We start from the raw sequence: 18705 nt of genomic DNA, 5'->3' as shown, positions 1-18705 counted from the left end.
AGATATCAGATACAGATATTATAATATATAAAGATAAAGGCGGCAAGCTAGCAGAAGCATGACAGCGATAGATAAAATGCTTAGTAACTTTTCTTCTGACTTTACTTGCTGGACTGCAATACTGGTGGGGTTGACTTCGCCCTCCATCATTTCAGAGTTGATAAAATAAATACCAGTTGAGCACTGGAGTCAATGTAATAGATGTAAGGCGGCGAGCTGGTAGAATCGTTAGCACGCCGGGCGAAATGCTTAGCAGTATTTCGTCTGCGGTTACGTTCTGAGTTCAAATTCTGCCGAGGTCAACTTTGCCTTTCATCCTTTCAGGGTCGATTAAATAAGTACCAGTTACGCACTGGGGTCAATATAATCGACTTAATCCGTTTGTCTCCTCTGTGTTTAGCCCCTTGTGGGTAGTAAAGAAATAGTAATTGACGCAACTCTTCCCTCAAAATTACTGGTCATGAGTCCAAATTTCAAACATTAATATATTGTTTGAAATGGTAGGGGGGGAGGCTCTGAAAGGGGTCTCAGGGAGTAGCATCCCTACCTTCCTAAGCTAGTTTCCCACCACATTTCTTAAAAATTGTGGTAGAGGCCTTGGTCCCTGGGACCACTCATGTCTAGAAACTGAGGTTGGGGGTAAGCAAGGGCTTGCTCCCCGTAGAAAATCCAGCTGCAAAAAAAGCCTCATGATAGCAAAGGAGAATGGGCACCAGCCAGCACAAAGGTTGGGGGTGGGCTGCACCTGCCTACCTCGGTTGCTATGGCATTGAGGTAGATCTGGTCACCCCTGTTAACGGGGACAAAACCTGGATTTAAAACATCGGATGATGGTGATGAATATATATAAACATACTAGCAGTATCGCCCGGCGTTGCTCGGGTTTGTAAGGGAAATAACTATATAAGCATTTTTAGAGAGTTATAGCCAAAAAATAGCAAAAAAATGCATTAAAAATGGAAAAAAAATTATAGTAAATTTTTTTTTAAATCGTTGACTCATCGTAGACATTTTTAGAGAGTTACTTCCCTTATATAATGGCGAAAAAATGCATTAAAATGGAAAAAAAATGATGGTAAATTTCTTTTTAAATCGAAGACCCATCATAGACGCGCACTAATACCCAGAAGGGCTCGATATGAATCACGACTATAAGATACCCGGTTTTGGTTAAACTGCACCGCAAAATGTGGGAGTAGTTAGGAATCTAAATCGTAGGAGACAGACACACAACTTCTCTTTTATATATAAAGATATCTACCTGCCCTCCCTTTTTCTTCACTGTTCCACAATTCCTTCTTCACAGAAATATTGCCATTACATTTTACAACTATCACTCTTACTTGCAAAAATCATTTATTGCCTCTCTGTCCAAATAATCAGTTTGGTAATATTGCTGAAATATTTGTTTTCTTTTGGCAGTAAAACAATAACCATCATTATATTTGCATAATGTCCCTTAATGAATAAAATTTCAAGACTAACAACTTGGAGGTGTGGTCCAGAGAAGGAGTAGCCAAAAAATATCTCTCTGATATGGTCACTCCTGTGTATGAAGATGTTTGTGTCTAGTTAACTGAAAATTTCTAGAGAATGATTCACCACAAATATCACAGAGAAACAACTTCTCTGCTTTATGAACATACTTGTGTCTAGACAAGTTGCTTCTTTGAGAGAATGATTCTCCACAAAGAACACAGTGATATGGTTTTTCACTTGTATGAGTACGTTTGTGTAGATTTAAGCTTGTATTCCTGGAGAATGACTGGCCACAGATATCACACTGATATGGCTTTTCTCCTGTATGGATACGCATATGTATAAGTAAGGCACTACTTCTAGAACAACATTTACCACAGATATCACAGTGATATGGTTTTTCTCCTGTATGAACACGCTTATGCTTAGTTAAATCACTACTTTTAGAGAAAGATTTACCACAGATATCACAGTGAAACGGTTTTTCTCCTGTATGAATCCGTTTATGGTGAATTAAGGTGCTACCATCAGAAAATGATTTACCACAGATATCACAGTGATATGGTGTCTCTCCTGTATGAATACGCCGGTGTATATGCAAGGCACTACTTTCAGAGAAAGATTTACCACAGATATCGCAGTTATATGGTTTCTCTCCTGTATGAACACGCTTATGTTTAATCAAGTCACTACTTTGAGAGCAAGATTTACCACAGATATCACAGTGATATGGCTTTTCACCTGTATGAATCCGTATGTGTTTATTTAAGTCATCATTTTGACTGAACGATTTTCCACAGATATTACAGCTATAGGGTTTTTCTCCTGTATGAACATATATGTGTCTCTTTAGTTTACTTCTGTCTGGGAAAGATTTACCACAAATATCACAGTGATATGGTCTTTCTCCTGTATGGATATTTCTGTGATATGTTAGGGAACGTCTGTGAGAGAATGATTTACCACAGATACTACAGTGGTATGGTTTCTCTCCTGTATGAATGCGTTTGTGAGTATTTAAAGTACCACTTTCAGTGAATGATTTACCACAGATATCGCAGTGATACGGTTTCTCTCCTGTGTGAATACGTTTGTGAGTACTTAATGTACTGCTTGTAGAGAATGCTTTACCACAGATATCACAATCATATGGTTTTTCTCCTGTATAAATACATTTGTGTGTATTTAAAGTATCATTTGTAGAAAATGTTTTACCACAAATGTCACAATGATATGATGTCTCTCCTGTATGGATTCGTTTGTGTCCAGTTAGGTGACATTTCTGAGTGAATGATGTACCACAGATATTACAGTGATATGGTGTATCTCCTGCATGAATGCGTTTGTGAGTGTTTAAGGCACCACTTGTAGAGAATGGTTTACTACACATATCACAACGATATAGATTTTCTCCTGTATGAATACGTTTGTGATCAGTTAGGTGGCTTTTATGAGTGAATAACTTTTTACAGATATCACAGGTATATGATCCTTCTTTTATCTCTTTCAGCATCTCATCAGCAAAATCAATGCTTCCAGTCTCTGTTTTAATTTCAATTGGTTTCCCACAGAATTCTTTTTCCATAATTATACTTCACTGACAACTTCGTTTTTTTTTTTATTGTATTTTCTTAGCAATTATGGCGGTGCCCTAGCATTGCCACAGCTCATGAGCTGAAACTGGAAAAATCATCAAATCAAAAATTATATCTACTGCTAAATTTCCATAAAACTTGATCTTTGTTTATGTCTGAAGATACTGCAAACTCCTGTGAAAATTTATCCATGGTTAACTAGAAAACCATCAACTCTTGAACAAACAAGGAAGCAGAAGAATTTTGCAAATGATCTCAGGTCACAATAAGAAATATTTCACACCAATTCCATCACAAATTTATAGAAACGGCATTATATCCATTCTGTGTAACATCTTCCTTTACTTTTTAAAAGATGATAAATATCCATGATACATCTGAAGTTAGAATTATTTTCATGCAAATGTCATCAGATATTTCTGAAATAATAGAGAAACAGTATAAGACATGGAGTGGGATACTTAAATGTAGATTCAACTGTGGAAAATTTACTACATTTCTATAGTGATAAACTGTAACATTTACGTCGGTATTTCAATTTTAAAACATGTTATTAAAATTATATAAATCACAGACTACAGGCAAATAAAATACAGTAAATTTTTACAATCACACCCCCAATACTACCATTGTTGATGTACAAATATTACAGGAAAAGGGATCTCCTCCCAATTTGGGCGACTTGGAGTAATTAAACATAGGACTAAGAAAAAAGAACATTATTCGTCAGGTGTAAAAAGTCACGAGAAATTATGGACTTTCTATGTTTGTTACGTCCGCAGTAAACAATGTTTCGATTGCATTTCACTATTTTAAGGAAACCATCATGTTTTTATAGATGCCCCAAATCTTCAAAATTACGCCCTAATTCGTCATATTCAACAAAATTTATAGGAACGAAAGGAAAAAGAAATGATTGAATGATGAGAAAAAAACATTTGTGAAAAATACCTAGTGTAGATCACAAGTCAGTGATGCTGATCATATGTGTTATTTCTGCACGCACATATAATATATACTACAATGTACTGGATAAATAGGAGTACTTTTCCGACAGTAAATTATGATTTCTGTTGAAATAAAATTATTGTTTTGAAAAGTGGTTTCATTGTCAATAATAATCAAAATAGTTCAAGGTGGTGGCGGGAATTGATATCCGGTTGCACATGTGCAGTGTGAAATGTCAGTGGAAGCTAGCATCATCCCTTTCTGATGTGGCATATGCACGTGTGCGTGCACTTACCCGTTGCTTGTGTGTTTATCTATCTATCTATCTATCTATCTATCTATCTATCTACCTATCTACCTACCTACCTACCTATCTATCTATCTATCTATCTATCTATCTATCTATCTATCTATCATTCTTTCTTTAAATATGTGTGTGCGTATGTTTGAGCTCGTATGAAGCATTTCTACCTCTCGGTTTTTTTCCACTATACGGATATTTTCCATTAAGCCGTACCTCCACTCCAGTTCATCACTCAGTCCTTGCTGCTTTCCACTTGTTGAGTGTTAATAATATTTAAATTGAAGTCCGTCTCCACGGACGTGATCTATTGGTAATTGACTTTAATTTAAATGTTATTTAATAAAAGTCATTGGGCCTGCCTCAAACGAGGAAATAAACAGTACTTAGGAACAAGGGTCGTTCTTTTGGGTTGTTTTTAAAAACCACCGTGCAGTTTCAAGAAAAAGAAACCAATGTTTTTCGCAGGCTGGGGGAGAATCATGTAAAGTTTCGTGTATTCTGTTTCCATGGGGACGAAGAATCACGATTTCCGGTATGCCATGCAATAGAGGCTGCCAATTGGCTAAAATTACATTTTAAACGTTTGTAAATTCTTTATTATCAATTTCCGTAAATAACGAATGCAATTATTGTCAATGGCATGCAGAAGTATATCAGACGTAAATATGTGGATCTTTTCTTTTTGAAAGCCAGATTTTTAAGATTTTTCTAGTTAACTAAATAATTTGAAACTTCGTATACTGGTAGAATGTGTCAAAAGAAAACAATAATTTCAAGTAGTTTTTTTTGACAAAAATGTATTTTATAAGTTTAAACATAAAATCTGGCTTTCAAAAGGAAAAGATCCAAATATGTTGAAAATAATCTGGTTAAAATTTGACTGGTTGGAAGAAATTTAACAAAATGGGTTTTTTTTTTCTTAACTCATTCCACAACACATTGAGGAATCTTACAACGATTGCAAAACCGGGCGTCGCTGCCCCTTACATGGAGAGAAAGAAATCAATAGATACAATGACCTGACCGGCTGCTGTCGGCTTATGCCGGTCACCGACGATGCGTCAGGTTCTCTAGGATGCAAAATAGGGATACCGGCGGCCCGTCTAAGAAAAATGAGCCCTGCGAGCTGGTGTGGTTGCTGCTGTGAGTGTCGCTGGCAACACTATCACAGTCGTTACCGCAGGGTGTGGTTGAGCACACCACTTGCATTGAGGTATGTGGAGGCGAGCTGGCAGAATGGTTAGCACGCCGGGCGAAATGCTTGGCGGTATTTCGTCTGCCGTTACGTTCTGAGTTCAAATTCCGCCGAGGTCGACTTTGCCTTTCATCCTTTCGGGGTCGATTAAATAAGTACCAGTTACGCACTGGGGTCAATATAATCGACTTAATCCGTTTGTCTGTCCTTTTTTTGTCCCCTCTGTGTTTAGCCCCCTGTGGCTAGTAAAGAAATAGATATCTCTAGAAAAATTGTGTGAGGAAAAGACTTCGTTGTCAACTACAAGGGATTGTCTCCCTTTGACCACGATTCGTAATTGAATCTGCCGCGCGAAATGCGTAGCCGTATTTCGTCTGCCGTTACGTTCTGAGTTCAAATTCCGCCGTGGTCGACTTTGCCTTTTATCCTTTCGGGGTCGATTAAATAAGTACCAGTTACGCACTGGTAATAATCGACTTAATCCGTTTGTCTGTCCTTGTTTGTCCCTTCTATGTTTAGCCCTTGTGGGTAGTAAAGAAATAGGTATCTCTAGAAAATGGGGGAGGAAAAGACTTCGTTATGTCAACTACATGGGATTGTCTCCCTTTGACCACGATCCGTAATTGAACCTGCCGGGCGAAATGCGTAGCCGTCTTTCGTCTGCCATTATGATCTGAGTTCAAATTCCGCCGTGGTCGACTCTGCCTTTCACCCTTTCGGGGTCGATAAATTAAGTACCAGTTACGCACTGGAGATCGATATAATTAACTTAATCCGTTTGTCTGTCCTTGTTTGTCTTCTCTTTGTTTAGCCCCTTGTGGGTAGTGAAGAAATAGGTATGTGGCCCATTGCCTCCTTTCTTTCCAGGAGTGGCTGTGTGGTAAGTAGCTTCCTTACCAGCCACATGACAACCGATGCTGGTGTGTTTACCACCCCGTAACCTAGCGGTTCGGCACAAGTGACCGATAGAATAAGTACTAGGCTTACAAAGAATAAGTCCTAGGGTCGCTTTACTCGACTAAAGGCGGTGCTCCAGCATGGCCGCAGTCAAATGACTGAAGTAAAAGAGAGGTTATATGAGTTCCGCCCTGGGGTGTTCTCGGACCTTGCACGGCTGATTTCCACCTCAAAATCAGGATAACAACGCCTCGTCTGAGAAACGAGTTGGGGGTGCTGTAACGAGTGCTGATGGCCATTCTCCGCGCAAAGCCTTTGCAATTATATCTGCGAGGTGACGACGACGAGGGTTCCGGTTGATCCTAATCAGCGGAACAGCCTGCTCATGAAATTAACGTGTAAGTGGCTGATCACTCCACAGACACGTCTACCCTCAACGTAGTTCTCGGGGATATTCAGCGTGACACAGAGAGTGACAAGGCCGGCCCCTTGAAATACAGGTACAACAGAAACAGGAAGTAAGAGTGAGAGAAAGTTGTGGTGAAAGAGTACAGCAGGGATCACCACCATCCCCTGCCGGAGCCATGTGGAGCTTTAGGTGTTTTCGCTCAATAAACACTCACAACACCCGGTCTGGGAATCGAAACCGCAATCCTATGACCGCGAGTACGCTGCCCTAACCACTGGGCCATTGCGCCTCTACAATCTGCGAGGTGCGGATGAATACACCCATTCGGGTTCAGGTGAACAACCTGTTAATCCTTCGCCCCTATCTTGTACTGCTTAATTCTCCTTCTCTTTGTTTCCATGTCGAAGTAATTCCGTTTTTCTTTTTGTCTCGATAATTTAACCTTTTATAGTTTTGATATTTTTTCTTTCTGTAAAAATTTGTTGCTGAATAAATATTCCATTTATTTGATAAAAAAAAAAAGAGACTAATTTCGTTCAGTTAGGGATCAGGATCATACACATATGCGTACACTGATAGATTCGTACACACACATCCAGGTAGATACAAAAAACACGCAAACAAATAGCTATGAACACATAGGAGTGGCTGTGTGGTAAATAGCCTGTCTACCAACCACATGGTCCGGGTTCAGTCCCACTGCGTGGCACCTTGGGCAAGTGTCTTCTACTATAGCCTCGGGCCGACCAAAGCCTTGTGAGTGGATTTGGTAGACGGAAACTGAAAGAAGCCTGTCGTATATATGTATGTATATATGTATATGTTTGTGTGTCTGTGTTTGTCCCCCCTAGCATTGCTTGACAACCGATGCTGGCGTGTTTACGTCCCCGTTACTTAGCATAAGTGACCGATAGAATAAGTACTGGGCTTACAAAGAATAAGTCCCGGGGTCGATTTGCTCGGCTAAAGGCGGTGCTCCAGCATAGCCGCAGTCAAATGACTGAAACAAGTAAAAGAGTAAACACACACACAGATACAAACACATACACATCCACACATAAATACAAACATACACACACATATAGATATAAAGATACACGCACAAAGAGAGAGGATCCATACAAGCACTCACGCACACAGATAGATATAAAGGCATTCCTTTGTTCGAGTTGACAACTTTACTGCTTGAAACGAAAGAATGCCGATATGAACACACATACAAGCATACGCATACACACAGATAGATACAAACACATATGCACACACACAGATACATACGCACACACACACACAACAAATAACCAATACACACGACACGGGGTCACGACCTCGCGACATCGTAACATTTCGAGAACGAGGCTAGTGTATACAACTTAGATAAAAACAAAAAAACGCGCGAACTGTGAAAAATTAATCCAAAGGCCGGAGCGATGAGGCGTTTAGCATAAATCAAACCATTTTCTAGACATATCCATCATCTAGTTTTTAAAATTCGTTTTTATCAACTCACTCATCTCTTATCATTTTAACTTCCATTTATATCTTTAGACTTATATATAATTTCAATCGTGTAATGATAACCCGAATGAATATATGTTATTAACGTAACTACACCGACCGACTGTTCATCTTCGTAAATATTTTTTTATCTAAATACCAAATAGAATTTGAAACAACTGTAAATTTTCAGGTATGTTTTATAAGTTTGAACTACGATTCCAGCATTTTCGCCATTTTTTAAAAAATCTTATTCGAATTGTATAAATTCACGCGTTTTGCGAGTACTGTGAGTTATACGGTAAACCGATTTCAATTCCCGATACAAACTGTTTTACATTTATGCGTTAGTTATCCAGGTTTTGGTACATCAATGCGTTTTACCTTGAATCCAGCGAACAAAAAAAACCCAGCCTGACCTCAAAGTAAAATCTTTTATTTACTCCTTTACTCGTTTCAGTCATTGGACCGTGACCATAAAAGGTCGCTGTCTTGAAGGGTTTAGTCGAATAAATCGACAACAGCTTATTTTTGAGTCTGGTACTTATTCTAGCGGTGATTTTTGCCGAATTACTAAGTTACAAAAGCATTGGTGGGACACACACCCTAAGATGAACAAATATTTATCTTTTAATTGTTTTAGTCATTTGACAGCAGCTATGTTGGGATACCGCCTTAAGGATTATAGTCGAACGAATCGACTCCAGTACTTTTTTTTTTTGACCTGTGCTATCGTTCGTTTTTACCAAACCTCTAAGTTACGGGGAGGTAAACACACCAACACCAGTTATTAAGCGGTGGTGAGCGCAAACACACACACACATGTCCGACGAAATTCTTTCAGTTTCGGTCTACCATATCCACTCAGGGCTTTGGTCGTCCCGAGACTATAGAGAAGAGCTTCTTTTTTTCAATTCTCGTCTTCTAAATCTACTCACAAAGCTTTGGTCAGCCTGGGGCTGTAAGGGGAAGAAACTTGCTCGCGGTACCACGCTGTGGGACTGAACCCGGAACCATGTGGTTGGTAAAGAAAAAAAATAAAGCCACGCCGATTTAATTCTTGAGTTGCTCGCAGAGCATGGAGAATCTTAACGTATCTGTTCAATATTAAATACGTTTTGGAAAATGTGAACGTAAGGAAAAGCAACTACAATTTATTGTCATCGGTGTAAAGTCTTATCCGAGTCGTCAATCTGTAGCCCGTGATTGAGTATTTTCATCTTGATGGGTGCGAAGAGTGCCAGTTCTTAGGGTGGCTGTTCAGGTCAAGTGCGCTATGCAAGAGTCGGGGAATTAATCGCAAGGGAGAGCTGGTTGTGGACGAAGTGCGAGTCGCTTTTTGCCTCTTCGGCGTATGATCTGTTCCTCTTGATGTTCTGGAAAATTCGAACGTGAGGAAAAGCAACAACGATCTATATTCACGTTCGGATCGGCCAGAACGCATTTAGAATGAATAAATACGTTATTAATCAAGCATTTACTTTGGAACGTGAATCGATATACGGAAGTAAAGCTAAGTCGGTCACGCTGAATAATAAGTGAGGTGAGAGCGATTTGTGCGTGGTTGCAAACATTTCTTTCTATTTACATCAATGATATCTTTTTGAAAGGGCCATACCTGAAACTTGCCTACTTCTGGTAGTGATTCAGCTATAAGAACAAGGTCATCAGCATAGAGGAGCTCCCAGGGGCAGCCTGTCTTAAATTCCTCTGTTATTGCCTGGAGGACTATGATGAACAAGAGGGGTCTGAGAACTGATCCTTGGTGAACTCCTACTTGTACCCTGAATTCTTTGCTGTACTCATTGCCAACCCTCACCTTACAGGGCTTGGACAGCTCTCACCAACCACTTGTCTATCCCTAGTTACCACATTGACTGCTAGATAAGGGATTGGGGGACCCTGTCAAAGGCTTTCTCCATGTCAACAAAGGTCAAGTACAAGGGTTTATCTTTGGCTAGGTACTTCTCCTGCAGCTGCCATACCTGAAATATAGCATCAGTGGTGCTTCTCCCTGGCACAAAACCAAACTACATCTCATCTAGACTAACTCTCTCCCTAATTAGTTGGGCTATGACCCTCTCCTTGATGTCAAATAAATCAGTGACACCTTATAGTGTCAACATTTCATAGCCCCTCCCCCACAAGCTTGCAGGTGCATTAATATTACTGCACAGTGTTTCATTATCAGCATCGTTTGACGCCCGCTTTCCATGCTAGCATGGGTTGGACGACTTGACTGAGGTCTGGTGAACCAGATGGCTGCACCAGGCTCCAATCTGATCTGGCAGAGTTTCTACAGCTGGATGCCCTTCCTAACGCCAACCACTCCGAGAGTGTAGCGGGTGCCTTTACGTGCCACGCTCAAATGATGCTTTTTATGTGCCACCTGCACAGGAGCCAGTTCAGTGGCACTGGCAACGACCTCGCTCGATTGTTTTTTCACGTGCCACCAGCACAGGTGCTAGTAAGCCGACACAGGTAACGATCACGCTTGAATGGTGCTTTTTATGTGCCATCGACACGGAAGACAGTTTGTTGCTCTAGCAACGATCATGCTCGGATCGTACTCTTCGTGCTCCAATAACCCGCATGCCAGTCATCGAATTTGATTTCGATTTCACTTGCCTTAACAGGTCTTCAGAAGCAGAGTTTAGTGTCTGATTTCAAATTCTGGTACAAGGTCAAAAATTTCAGGGGAAGGGTAAGTTGATTATCTTGACCTAAGTGTTTAACTGATACTTATTTTTTTGTGAAAGGGAATGAAAGGCATTTGATGTCAGCAGAATTTAAGCTCAGGACACAGACGGATGAAATGCCACTAAGCATTTTGCCCTGCGTGCTAACGATTCTACCAGTTTGCCTCCCTATCTGCACGTGTGTATTAACAGTTGTATCTCTGTGCTACATGAAGTTAAAGCTTTGTTAACAAAACTACTTTCATTTCTCATTGTAGTCCATAGCTGATATGCAAAGATGAGTTTATCAGAATTTACTGAGCGACAACAAAATGGTGACCTTGACCTTTATGATGATATTCTCCGGGAAGACTTTGAATGCGAAAAGGATTCTATTAATGAGGTTAGTAAAAACAAAAGAAAAAAAATCAAAGTCTAACATTGACCCTTTAGCTTTCAGATTACTCAGTCTAATGTAATGCGTACTTATTTACGAAGGGTTTTCGTATTTCAAGCTTTAATTAAGTTATCACTCCTAAGGAGCAAAGAGGTGTACCAGATCTTGGTCTGTAGTGCTCACTAGTGGTTGTGGCACTTTTGGTTTACAGTAAAGTCTTGATAACCCTACCCTGTGGTATATTATCAAAAGCCTTCTGGTAGTCCACTCTCAAATCAGTTAAGTTCCTATGACTTTCAACTCTTTTTTGCTGGATCATTTTGTCAATTAGTAGCTCCTTCTTTCGTCCAGCTTGCTCAGGTGTTATAATGTTGTTGGTGACACAATGATCCTGCAATCAAACCTGAAATGGAGCTGGGGGAGCAGTAGGGTGCCCTATAACTACATTGCAAAGGGCCATTGACAAGGAAAGGAGACAAGAAGGGTGAAGCTAGAATGAGACTAGAACAGTGGTAGAAAACAGCTGGTTGGAGAGATTGTGGCACAGAGAGAACTAACGAACTTACTCTGTTGGTTGTTTTTGCTAACTCACCTAAGTAACTTGGACATAAGCAAATCAACGTTGGCTGCCAAGTGGTGTGGTGTGAAGCGTACACACACAAAGACAATGGGCTTCCACTTAGTTTCTGTTTCCTGAAATTCACTCACAAAGCATTTGTCAGCCTGGGGCTATACTAGAAAACCTTTACCCAACATACCATGAAGTAGGACTGAACCCAAGACCATGTTTCAAAAGTAAGCTTCTTAACCATAAAAAATATCTATTCTTTGTTTCAGCTGCAACAAAAATACCAGGAAGCTATGCAGAAGATTGCTACTTTGGAAAATACAGTAAAAGAACGCACATCTGCAATGGAAATATTAGAGGAGAAAAATACAAACTTGCAAAAAAATATATTGAATCTGTACAAAACTGCATGCTTGACAATCAAGGGGAAAAGTGGTAATATTATTTCTTTGAGAGAGAAGTAAGTCTATTTGGTTTTTGTTTCACTTCTGTTTTTCCATGCTAGCATGGGTTGGGTGGTGACCTATTCTGAGGCAGTGTTTTGCAGTTTGGTACAATAGGTGCAGAAGTGGGTGTATGGTTAAAAAGCTTGTTTCCCAGCTGTGTGATTTTGGGTTCGCTCCAGCTCTGTAGCACCTTGGGCAAGTGTCTTTAACTATAGCCTCAGGCTGACCAAAGCCTTGTGAGTGGATTTGGTAGATGGAAACTGAAAAATGCCCCTCGTATATAATTTAAATGTCGCATCACAGTTTTGTTCAGACAGTAACAAGTAAAGAAGCAGATTAAGTCAACATTGATGTGCCCGCATACACCATCATTATCCACTTTTTTCTATGCTTACACGGGTCAGACAAAATTTGATGAGGTAGATTTTTGTTAGGCTGGATGCTGTTCCCGTCACCAACACTTGCCTATTTCCAAGCAAGGTAATATTGCCTCATTGGTGATGCTTGATTATTACTATCTATCCCTTGATAGGAGATATATACAGGTGGGCAAAGTAGGTAAATGGTTGCTTAATATGAATGGGATCTTCTTATTTCTCTATTTCTTCGTTAAACCTAAGTAATTCATAAGTCAGCTTAGGTATCTGCAGGAGATGCCTAGTTCATTGGGAACCCTGCTTTCTGGTTTCTGGGAACTTTGAATGAATGCTTGAGCCACAAGCATTTCATGTTCTTCAGTGGTAACACTAATTGGCCAATCACAATTGGAACCTGGTACAGCTCTCTGTCTGGCCAGCTTGGAAAACAGGCATTAAATGAGCATGAGGATGATGGCAATACAAATCAACCTATGAACTTGTAACGAAGGATCTGTTATCGATTCACTGAAAGGGTGTCGATATCCGATCTAGTCACATACAATTTTATAAGACAATACAGACGAAGTCAGGTTGTAGGTAAAAAGACAGCAGTTCGTTTATTTATTGCGATGTCGTACGTGTGTCTGATGGGAGAAAGACAGCCTCTGATATACAGCTTCGTGTTAGTTTGTTGAAGTTTGTTGGTGGTCGTTGGCGGCTATGTCGTGAGGTTGTCAGAGCCCATTGAATGTACGTCCGATCGCGATGAGCTGTGGAGCCGGAGAAAGATATTTGAGTTTGGCGGGTAAGGGAACGTTTCCCGCACATGTGCATGGGGAAGACTTCCGGTAGCCACCCAGAAGTAGTCCCATTCTGCGCATGTGCTCTGAACCCTACACAGTAGCATCACTACAAACTTGTAGAACATTTAACATATGTATTCTTTGTTTCTCACTCTGATAGTTGAAGATGTGATTTTACAATGTAACATTAATTTTTCGATTTCTTGTTCTCTTTCCAGAATAGAGTTCTATGAAAAAGAAAAGTGTTTGAAACAGATGCAGTCAGGATATTCACATTGGAATTCTCACCATCAGAGACACAAACCTCCTCAAAGAGATCAAAGAGACACTAAAGAAAATGATAGGAGACACTCAAGACATTCTGATGTAAAAAATCCCCGATATTTTGATAGTAAGTCTAATTCTCACCATTCTGGCTCAAAAGAACAAAGGCATGATGACCGAAGATATGAAGAAAAGCACTCTAGTCGTCGAGATTTACAGAAGCCTGAAACAAAAGATAATGGATCGTTGGAAAAGAAATCCTCAAGACACTCCAAAACTAGAAATAATTTTTCAGATATAAAAATGGAAAATTCCTCAAGGGAACATAAAAAGGACAGTAGTAAACATCATTACCAAAAAACACCTTCATCCACACAAAAATTGTCTTCAAGGTCTGAGAATAGAAAATCTCACACTACTCCACTCAAAGAGAAGTGCAATTTATCTAACAACTCCAGTGAGTCTGGTAGTGCCAAGAGACAAGATTCTAAGTTGATTGATTGTCAGCAGTCTGTAGAACCAATCAGTATATCTGCAAAACAGTCTGTAAAATCTACAGAATCCGATGCACAGAGCTCTAAATCTTCTACTGGAAAATTCTCTTCAAATGACAAACATCGCAGTAAAATGTGTGATCCAGTTGTGACTTCTCCAAAATTGACAACTAAGTGTGACAGAAACCACTCGCCTGTTATTTCACCAAAGTATAAAGCCTCAAAAGTATTCAATAGTCCAGAACCTATAGTTGTTAGATGTTTTGGAATGTCTAATTTAGAAGTTTCTCATTCTCCAATAATTATTCCTTGCTATTCTAGCAGTGCGACAAACTCGGGAGCACATGACTCAACAAGCAGTGAAGATTCTGATTCTAATGCTGCTGTGCCAAGAAGCAAAACTATTGTTCGTAAACTGTTTTCGCCAAGTAAAACTGAATGTAATCTGTCTGTAGAAAATTTAGTCCCAGGTGACAAACTTGCAGAGAATCACAGCCTGGAGTTTTTGAATGAAATGAAGAAGAAGCTATCGCAAGAAATTGCTGCCCATAACAGAAGGCAACAAGATGAAGATTGTGAAGATACAACACAGTTAGTTGATATCTATCAGACTCGTGATGAGGAATATTGCAGTAATGACAGTCTGAGAGAAGATCAGAATTCTCTCAAAACATTTTCTCCTCAGCCACAAAGTGATTTACATGCAGTCACTGAACAGTCAGAAACTGAGTGTGTAGACTTAGAAAAGGGGGAGATTGTGAGCGATGATGATAAGAAAAAAGACCAAACTTCCTCATACAAAATCTCATCTTCACAAATAAGGGTCAGTTCCCACAGCAAAAAACATTTGTCGAAGCATAGCACTAAGCATGGAAGTAAACATTCTTCAAGGAAACATTCCAAAAAGAGAAAGTTTTCAGAAGACGAGACATTAACGAAAATTAAGAATAAACATAATAACAGCTCTTCAAGAACTGAAAACAAAAGACGACGAGAAATTCGGTGAGAATTGAGACCTTTGCAAAAGTTATCTTTAACTCCATCTTATTTAAGTAAAACAGAATTTTATTCTCCTCTTTCTTTTCATCCTGTTTATGATATTGTATTTGTATGTTTATGTTACTTCCATGTCATTTCTACACCACGTCTTCATTCGAAAATACACCAAAATTATTCTTCAGTATTTATGTGTGCATGATTAGGAATTTAAAAAATTAAATTTTAATTTTAAAAAAAAGTTAAACATTGATTTCAGTACATGAGTTTTATGTTGTTTTTGTTTGACCCTGGGTCAGTCCAGATTGACCAGAATGTTGATGAAAGGTAGTGAAGCCATGCTGATTCACCTTTGCTTAACCCATTCGCATTTAAACCAGCCACATCCAGCCCAAATATTCTACCGGTTTTGTATTCAAAATGGCTAGATTTGGCTTCTCACACCCACCCTACAATGTCATTTCAAAAAATAAACATTCACATCGTTAAAATCTTGAAACTATGAGATAATGCATAATTCAAAACAATGTAAATAAATAAGTACCGTAAATCCTCGAGTATAGTCCGTCTTTGAGTATAATATGCAGGGGATTTTTAAGGGACTGTACCTCTGAAAAACCTAAACCTTGTGTATAATACGCACCCCTTCTCTAACTTGAGTCAAGGAGGTCTATATAACGTCCTTGGTTTGTAAAAATGTATACGGTAACGTCCTTTATTATTATTGTATATATAACATAATGCAAACGTGTAGCTTTTTTGTGCATTTTGTTTGCAAAAAATAAAGAAATAACAGCAATAATGTTTAATAAATGTTGCTTACTGCAAGTTATGGATGATCCTTTTATGACTTCATTGCTTCCAGGCTTAGCTGAAGGTATTTCCGCGCCCGACATGACAAAATGCGTCTGAATAAACATTGCCGGAAAGCAAATAGAGAATTGAACATTGCTTAGAAAATAATTTTCATTTTTAACCTCGTATATAGTACGCACTAGGGATTTTGACCTTTAAATTTTGGGGGGAAAATGCGGATTATACTTAAGGATTTACGGTATTACATTTGAGTAATCAGAATGCTAAAGGGTTAAAGTATAATATATTGATATTCACTGTGTGCTCTATGGAGATGTAATCCTTTACCTCCTTGATTTTATAGTTTCATAACTCTATTCTGCCTTATGTATTCTGTTTATATTGGTCAGAGTCCTGTCTTCATCTTGATTGTTATTTTCACTACATTTTGGTTGTTCTGCACTTCAGCCTTCTCCAGGTGTTTCCTGTTGAAATCAGTTGTTGTATCAGAATTTCAAACTCGACCCTTTATTTAATCTACAGAGAGTGGAATGAGAACAGTTTACTCCTGTAGATCAAATAAAATGTTAGGATTGAAATTCAAATGCAACAACAGATTTCAACACAAGACACCTGAAGGAGGCTAGAGCATGCAACAGCTGAAACATAGTGAAAGTTAACAATATAGGCGCAGGAGTGGCTGTGTGGTAAGTAGCTTGCTAACCAACCATATGGTTGCGGGTTCAGTCCCACTGCGTGGCATCTTGGGCAAGTGTCTTCTGCTATAGCCTCGGGCCGACCAATGCCTTGTGAGTGGATTTGGTAGACGGAAACTGAAAGAAGCCTGTCGTATATATGTATATATATATATATATATATATATATGTGTGTGTGTGTCTGTGTTTGTCCCCTAGCATTGCTTGACAACCGATGCTGGTGTGTTTATGTCCCTGTCACTTAGCGGTTCGGCAAAAGAGACCGATAGAATAAGTACTGGGCTTACAAAGAATAAGTCCTGGGATCGATTTGCTCGATTAAAGGCGGTGCTCCAGCATGGCCGCAGTCAAATGACTGAAACAAGTAAAAAGAGTAAAAAAGAGTAATCAAGATGAGGTTATCAATCCGATTAATATAAACAGTAGACATGATATAAATTCTCCATCTCAGAAATATAGAATTGTATTCTACCTTGTGCTACATTTTCAGAACACATTTTGTTTCTATGTGATTCATTTTAAGACCTGCTGAGCTATGGGTGTCCAGCTCTGTCAGCATGGTTCACAGATTATTTGGGGTTTCAGCAATGAGTATGATGTCATCTGCAAATTTGAGGTGTGTTAGTAGCTTGCCTTTGATATTCATTGCAAGGGCATATCCGAAATGAGGTAATTTGAGAATGAATCTGAGCAAACCATGTGATCACAGAAGACTGAAAGCACCAGATTGGATATGCTGCAAGGTTAACAGGTAACAGGTGGGCTTGTACAGTTACTCGGTGGTAGCCAAGAGATCGGAAAACACCACTTGGAAGGTTTCCACAAAATGGGAAGACAAATTAAAGGATTTGGGCTGAAATGGAAAAAGAGTGTTGCAATCAAGAACAACTACGAAACCAATGGTTAACAAGTGTGGACGTCCAAACTGTGGAACATGCCCCAACCTACTGGAAGGCTTGGAATTCCAATTCGAACAAGGAGAGAGGTTCACAATTAAGACCAATTTCACTTGTACATTTGAGAATTTATTTTGTTGTAACTTGTTCAGATTGTGGACAACTATATCAGACAGACAAGTATGTCACTTAGATGGAGAACCACACTATATAAGGAATAGATTTGTTTCCCAAAATATAGACAGGTACCTTTGAGTGAACACAGATGTGCAAGGTATCTCCAACCAAATTTCAGTGCAAAGAAACAATTACTGTACAAGAATATTTAAATAAAGAAAATTTATTTATCGAAAAATACAGAACATGCCTAAACATGAGCAGAATCAGCTTTGGTCTCAGTATATATTTTAATTCATGATCACATATCATTCACTGTACATATTTCATCTCACTACTTTAGCTCATGAGTTTTTGTTATGTTCGTTTATCCCACCCAAAATATGAGCAATTACACCCCCTGTCCCAAATAATAGTTATCACCAGTTACTTCCTCTTAAATTTTTGTGCTTTCATACAAAAATATGGACTAAAAAGTTCGTAAGAAAATATGAAATCACAATTTCAATGTCGTGATTAGCGAAAATGAAACCCGTAGACAACTACAATACTCTTTCATTTAAAATATATTAAAACTATGTAAATCGTATGCATTTTCCTTTTATTACAATTGACCAAATGGGGATAATCGAAATTCTCTTCTGTTTTCTATAATTTACACACACATGACAGGCTTCTTTCAGTTTCCTTCTACTAAATCCACTGGCAAGGCTTTGGTTGCCCTGGGGCTATAGTAGAAGACACTTGCTGAAGGTACCATGCAGTGGGACTGGACCCGAAACTATGTGGCTGGGAAGCAAACTTCTTGCCACACAGCCACTCTTGTTCCTATATACAAACACACAGGGTTAT

The 18705-nt window shown here is 39.1% G+C and overlaps 2 protein-coding genes across 4 annotated transcripts; one reads left to right on the top strand and one right to left on the bottom strand.

The window, feature by feature from the left end:
* Window positions 1-1137: 1137 nt before the first annotated feature.
* Window positions 1138-4279, bottom strand: LOC115222813 (zinc finger protein OZF-like). 2 transcript variants are annotated; one of them, XM_036512079.1, is made up of 3 exons: window positions 4026-4278; window positions 3183-3493; window positions 1138-3116 (listed from the first exon to the last, which is right to left on the bottom strand). In XM_036512079.1, exon 3 carries the CDS (start codon window positions 3062-3064, stop codon window positions 1541-1543), a length of 1524 nt encoding a protein of 507 aa, XP_036367972.1. In that variant the 5' UTR covers window positions 3065-3116; window positions 3183-3493; window positions 4026-4278; the 3' UTR covers window positions 1138-1540. The 2 variants fall into 2 exon arrangements, with proteins under 2 accessions (XP_036367972.1, XP_036367973.1); XM_036512080.1 differs by having other exon boundaries at window positions 1138-3493; window positions 4026-4279.
* A 3905-nt stretch (window positions 4280-8184) lies between these two features.
* Window positions 8185-15547, top strand: LOC115222812 (pre-mRNA-splicing factor CWC22 homolog). 2 transcript variants are annotated; one of them, XM_029793117.2, is made up of 4 exons: window positions 8185-8517; window positions 11281-11405; window positions 12237-12427; window positions 13794-15547. In XM_029793117.2, exons 2-4 carry the CDS (start codon window positions 11301-11303, stop codon window positions 15337-15339), a joined length of 1842 nt encoding a protein of 613 aa, XP_029648977.2. In that variant the 5' UTR covers window positions 8185-8517; window positions 11281-11300; the 3' UTR covers window positions 15340-15547. The 2 variants fall into 2 exon arrangements, with proteins under 2 accessions (XP_029648977.2, XP_036367967.1); XM_036512074.1 differs by lacking the exon at window positions 8185-8517 and adding an exon at window positions 9221-9867.
* The last annotated feature ends 3158 nt before the right edge of the window (window positions 15548-18705 follow it).

The sequence above is a fragment of the Octopus sinensis genome, linkage group LG21 (assembly GCF_006345805.1).
Source record: "Octopus sinensis linkage group LG21, ASM634580v1, whole genome shotgun sequence".
In the NCBI taxonomy this organism is placed as follows: domain Eukaryota; kingdom Metazoa; phylum Mollusca; class Cephalopoda; order Octopoda; family Octopodidae; genus Octopus; species Octopus sinensis.
The sequence above is the reverse complement of the archived record's forward strand: the minus strand, read 5'-3'. Positions and strand labels throughout refer to the sequence as shown.